General features: G+C 42.9%; 1 protein-coding gene across 1 annotated transcript in view; it reads right to left on the reverse strand.

Annotated features, from left to right (window-relative positions):
* The window catches only part of LOC127751384 (putative nuclease HARBI1), a 2,818-nt gene extending 1,698 nt beyond the window's left edge, over nucleotides 1-1,120 (reverse strand). Inside the window, exons 1-4 of the mRNA XM_052274863.1 lie at nucleotides 1,096-1,120; nucleotides 564-802; nucleotides 298-494; nucleotides 89-224 (exon numbers count right to left, since the gene is read on the reverse strand). Of these exons, the coding sequence (XP_052130823.1) occupies nucleotides 89-224; nucleotides 298-494; nucleotides 564-802; nucleotides 1,096-1,120 (597 nt within the window). The remainder of the gene's footprint in view (nucleotides 1-88; nucleotides 225-297; nucleotides 495-563; nucleotides 803-1,095) is intronic.
* Nucleotides 1,121-4,623: the final 3,503 nt, after the last annotated feature.

The raw sequence follows: 4,623 nt of genomic DNA on the forward strand, positions 1-4,623 counted from the left end.
TTACAATTTCCTTCCATAAGAAATAACTTGATTCATGTCTAAGAAGGGTCTCAAAACTGACTCTCTTACTTCAGAAACAAATACTCACAATTTGGTTATTCAGGGCAAGGAACCCCTTCCGACCATAAAAGCTCTGCCTTTCATTGTCCCGGGGGAGATTGGAGAGCCTCACTAGGAAACCATCCATTACACCCAGGACACGGGGCATGCCCAACTGATCATTCCTGAAATCAAATAGCTTCTTGCAATACACATCACCATCACACCAACTAATTATTATCCGAGAAAGTCACATACCTCTGTATCACTTCGAGTCGTTCCTGTTGAGTCACAGGGAACTTGATGAAGTTGCTCAAAACTTCCGGATGGTTTAGAGCTGTTGTTATTTCTCTAACACATCGACTTACTGTGGTCTGACACACAGCGGCATCAATGGACCTTCCTAGCATCCTCTGGTACGACCCACATGCATAAAATGATAAAGCAATCAAAAGCTGCAAAGGGAATAGTATACATTAAAAAAGGAACAGAGAGCCAACGAAGCAAATTAGTAGTCCACAAACCTTTCTAAATAACGGAGTTTGATGAGGGCTGGAGCGTTGAGGCACATAATGTCTTAAAATATTGCACAAGTCCACTGCATCATGCTGTGGGATTCGATACAATTTTACAAACTCAGTTATGCTCATATCAAGAGGGTTATTGTTATCTCTAATTCGGAAACGTTCATGTATCTGATGATTGACTCGTAGGCGGTGCTCTGTAGCAGCATCATGAGGCCTGTCTTCAAAATAGTTGAAATCTGCAAGTAAAATAAGAGTGTAAGCAACAGAACAATCATATAGGTTATGGCAAGAACTGTACGAAATTTAACAGAAAACCATAGTTGGGAAAAAGGGCAACAGCCCATCCAACACTCAATGCAAAAGAACACAGTTAATAGTTACCCATAACTCTAGTATAAATACAAGACAACAGCTGTATACTAAGAGAAACACAGAACAGAGGCACAAACATGTACCATTCCGAAATTTTCCAAACAAGACCATGCCAAGACTCTAGAAGATAATAAACTACTGACTATAATTCTCATACCGGCAATGACCAGTGTATTTCCCATCATGCCCGTCGCGCGACATTTAAATTGAAATAGCCACTTTTGAAACTCTCAAGACCCAGCCAGGAACCGGTACATCACAAGTAAATTGATAACTGAGTGTGTTGTGGGGGTTGTGGGTCGAGACTTCTGAACTGACAACAGAAATGGGTAGACCACACTAATCGAAAGGTATCTTTGAAAATAGTTAAGAAATTCATGGGAAGAAAGGGAATATACCAAAAAGCCAGAAGCATGAAACTTCTACAAGTTAGCAAGGAAGATTAAATAAAAAGAGATGTTGACTTTAAATAACTGATGTAGATAGTAGGGATTTTTCCAAGTAACAGGCTAAGATATGAATCACTAGGGATGTGAAATCCCTTTTTATTAAACTGACAAAATAAAACCACAGGTAACAATCACTACAAATGAAACATAAAAAATAACTGAGTTTGCATGAAAGTACCATATATTAAAAAAATTAGCCTAACTCGATGGTTGCAGAAAAAATAAAAGTCTGACTTGGACAAAAACTACTAAAGACAAACATTTAAACAATGTTTCGCAATGACAACCAGAGACAAGCAACAAGATAAAACAAAGTCACTCCAAAAACAAAATATAGTGGTACTGCCAGAGTCCAACAAGCGGTCAAAAGAAGTCAGATAAAACAAAACAGAACTTATAAAATTGGCAAACATTTTATAGCAAAAAAAGTCAATCTACATTCAGAGAGCGGAGTACTCTAGCCACATTCTCCATGACTTCAGTATTTTGAAGTAGAAGCACTCTCAGGTACTGTACTTCTGAAGACACAGTCTCATCTGCAAAGCACAAACATACATTCAAGATCAGTAAAGTGAGTCAACCAGACCTGCAGGTCGATACAGTCATTGCAACGGCATATCTGGTTTGTCCCCAAAATATCGTAGAAGTATGTGATCCAAAAGCTCTTGTACCAAATGGTGCAAAGGGCTTCTTGAGTTTGGAAACTACAATCAGCACAACTGACTTACTTACTTACTTGGCTTAGGTACAGCTAATGCCAACCGCCTCTTGCAGGTTGGTGTGAGTCCACTATCACCCGGGGGTGTATGGAATGCCTTATTCATAATGCGCTTCTGGTTAACAGGAGTCTGAAATTAAAAACGGAAGGCAGTATAATATAAACAAACCTACTACCAACACAAAAAATTATTTTGTCCACACACATAAAACAAAACTTACGTCATCCAATGTAATACAGTCTACTGACAAGTCCCCAAGATTCATTGCCTGGAAAGCAACACCAACAGTGATGAAAACAAATGACTACAAACCAACGGAACCGTGGTGGCTTTTGAAATTTTAAGTACCTTTAATCCACTTGGGCCAGCGGCGGCTTGGTCATTCTGCTCATTCGAGCTGCTGCTGCTGCTGCTGCTAATGACGTTGGCTTTGGCCCTGGGCTGCATCAACTAACAAAGATAGCAAAGTTACACACAGGAAATAATTATTTACATACAACACATACAACTGAAGGATCTAATTACAAACCTTGGGCTTGGGTGGGTCCTCATCACTGCTGAACTCGGGAACTTTAAGATCGAGTTCAGGCACCCCAAGCAAGACATCATGTGGCTTGACTTCCGAGTCATCCTCATCAGAACTGATAATAAGTATGGCTTGGGATTGGGCCTGCTCATCACGTATCTATTAACAAAGGTGGTAACATTTACACACAGAAAAATACGATTAAGAAACATTCACATACAACTAATTGATGTATCTACAAACCTTGGGTGGGTCCTCGTCATCATAGTTCAACTTGGAAGGAACTTCAACAAGGTTTCCATCCGGAAGTAGTTCATACTCCCCGAGATGGGCTGCACCATCAAAGATAGGTTCAACATTGGGGGCAGCATCGACAATTGGTGGAGTGTCTACTGCTGCTGCTGCAGCATTGGCCTGGGGAGGCTGAGGGATCGCTACAACCTGAGGCACCACGTCAGCCCCATGAACCATGAACTGGGCCAGCAGGACATCAGCATTAGGTATTACTTGGGCTGGGGCAGCCTGCTCTATTTCCTGACCATTTCTTTGGGCTGCATTACGACGCTGTAGTTGAATCTGAGGTTCAATTTCAGAATAACTATCAGCTACACAAGAAATAATGTAGATTATTTATAGAGGACTTATAAAATTGTCACTTACCATCAGTGGGTCAGGACATTTTGTCCCCACCGCCGCAGTCATTCCTGTCAGGCTGATGACTCTTTTGTAGAGGTCACTTAACCCCAATCCATTAATGTCCATGTCTATGCCGCCCCCTGTGCCCCTCCTGTAAGATGCCAGTTCTCGGCAGCTCCGACGAGCTCTGCTGCGAAGGCTGATGAAAGCCTGCAACAAAAATAATGTGAGTTGGGAAAAACAACAGGAACGACAAACAAAGTATGAGACCAGTAAAAGAATACCGCTTTCCACTGCTCGCCATTTTTGGTGGTTGTGCCGCCTGGCACAGCATTCAGCACAATGGAGATATCTTGCCATTTCCCTTGAGTTCTCACAACGCCACCAGGAGCAAGAAATTCGCCGTGTAGTAGCTCCTTGTCTGAGGCAACTAAGTCTAGAAGAGTATCCCACTGCTCTTGAGATGGACGCGCTAAACACAAAACAATAAACAAGATACCACAGAATTAAGACCCCTTCTTCAAAATTTCTGAACGGAAAAAGCAATCCAGAATATCAGGTAAATTCATATGAACATGGGGAATGACAAGGCCATAACCAAAAGAAAATCAGTTCGAAGTTGCGCGCTTTTAGATTTCAAACGGGAACATGAAGAACTGAGAACAGTGAGTTGCATTATTATAAGTTTACACAATTCATAGGAAAGGGAGCAAGAAGTTCAAGTTGAGAGGAGCGAGGAAGGGCGATCCCACAGATGAGGTTAAGCGCATTACGGACGTTCCGATATTCAACGGACGCTCAACAAAAAAACACTCATTTTCACAAAGTCGAAATCGTTTCCTTGTTATTTAACACACGAAGTGCGAAGAAATCGCCTCTGAGAGCTTCAACGCATTGCATGACGTATCAACCTGTAGATCCCCGTGAAATTAACTCAAATAACCCACGACATTTGAGAACTACCGATTTTCGACAGTTCAAACGGAAAGCATCAAAGAGGAACTACGTGAATCCGACAATTGTTTGACTTACCCATTGTGAAACTGCTTGCTGTGAAACTGGAGCTAGATTTCACTGACTGCAGCCGTTCAGAAACTGAGCCCGATTTGACGGTGACGGTCAGTCTCGCTGTTTTGTCTTTTCGCCGTCGCCGGAAAAGACAAACGAAAGTCGCGCAGTTCGAAGCGCAGCCACAGTTCCAAACGGCGCGCTACGGTCGCGACCGGTCGTCCGAGCCCGACCAGTACACGCACCGACAGCGGCGCGCCGACCCGCGCGAGCCTCAGCGCGGGCCCTCTTGCACCCTACCCCTCGTCTGAGCGATCTCCGGAATCGCACGGCTGTAGTGGGTAACT

The sequence above is a fragment of the Frankliniella occidentalis genome, unplaced genomic scaffold, assembly GCF_000697945.3.
Source record: "Frankliniella occidentalis isolate FOCC.00 unplaced genomic scaffold, Focc_3.1 Scaffold457, whole genome shotgun sequence".
In the NCBI taxonomy this organism is placed as follows: domain Eukaryota; kingdom Metazoa; phylum Arthropoda; class Insecta; order Thysanoptera; family Thripidae; genus Frankliniella; species Frankliniella occidentalis.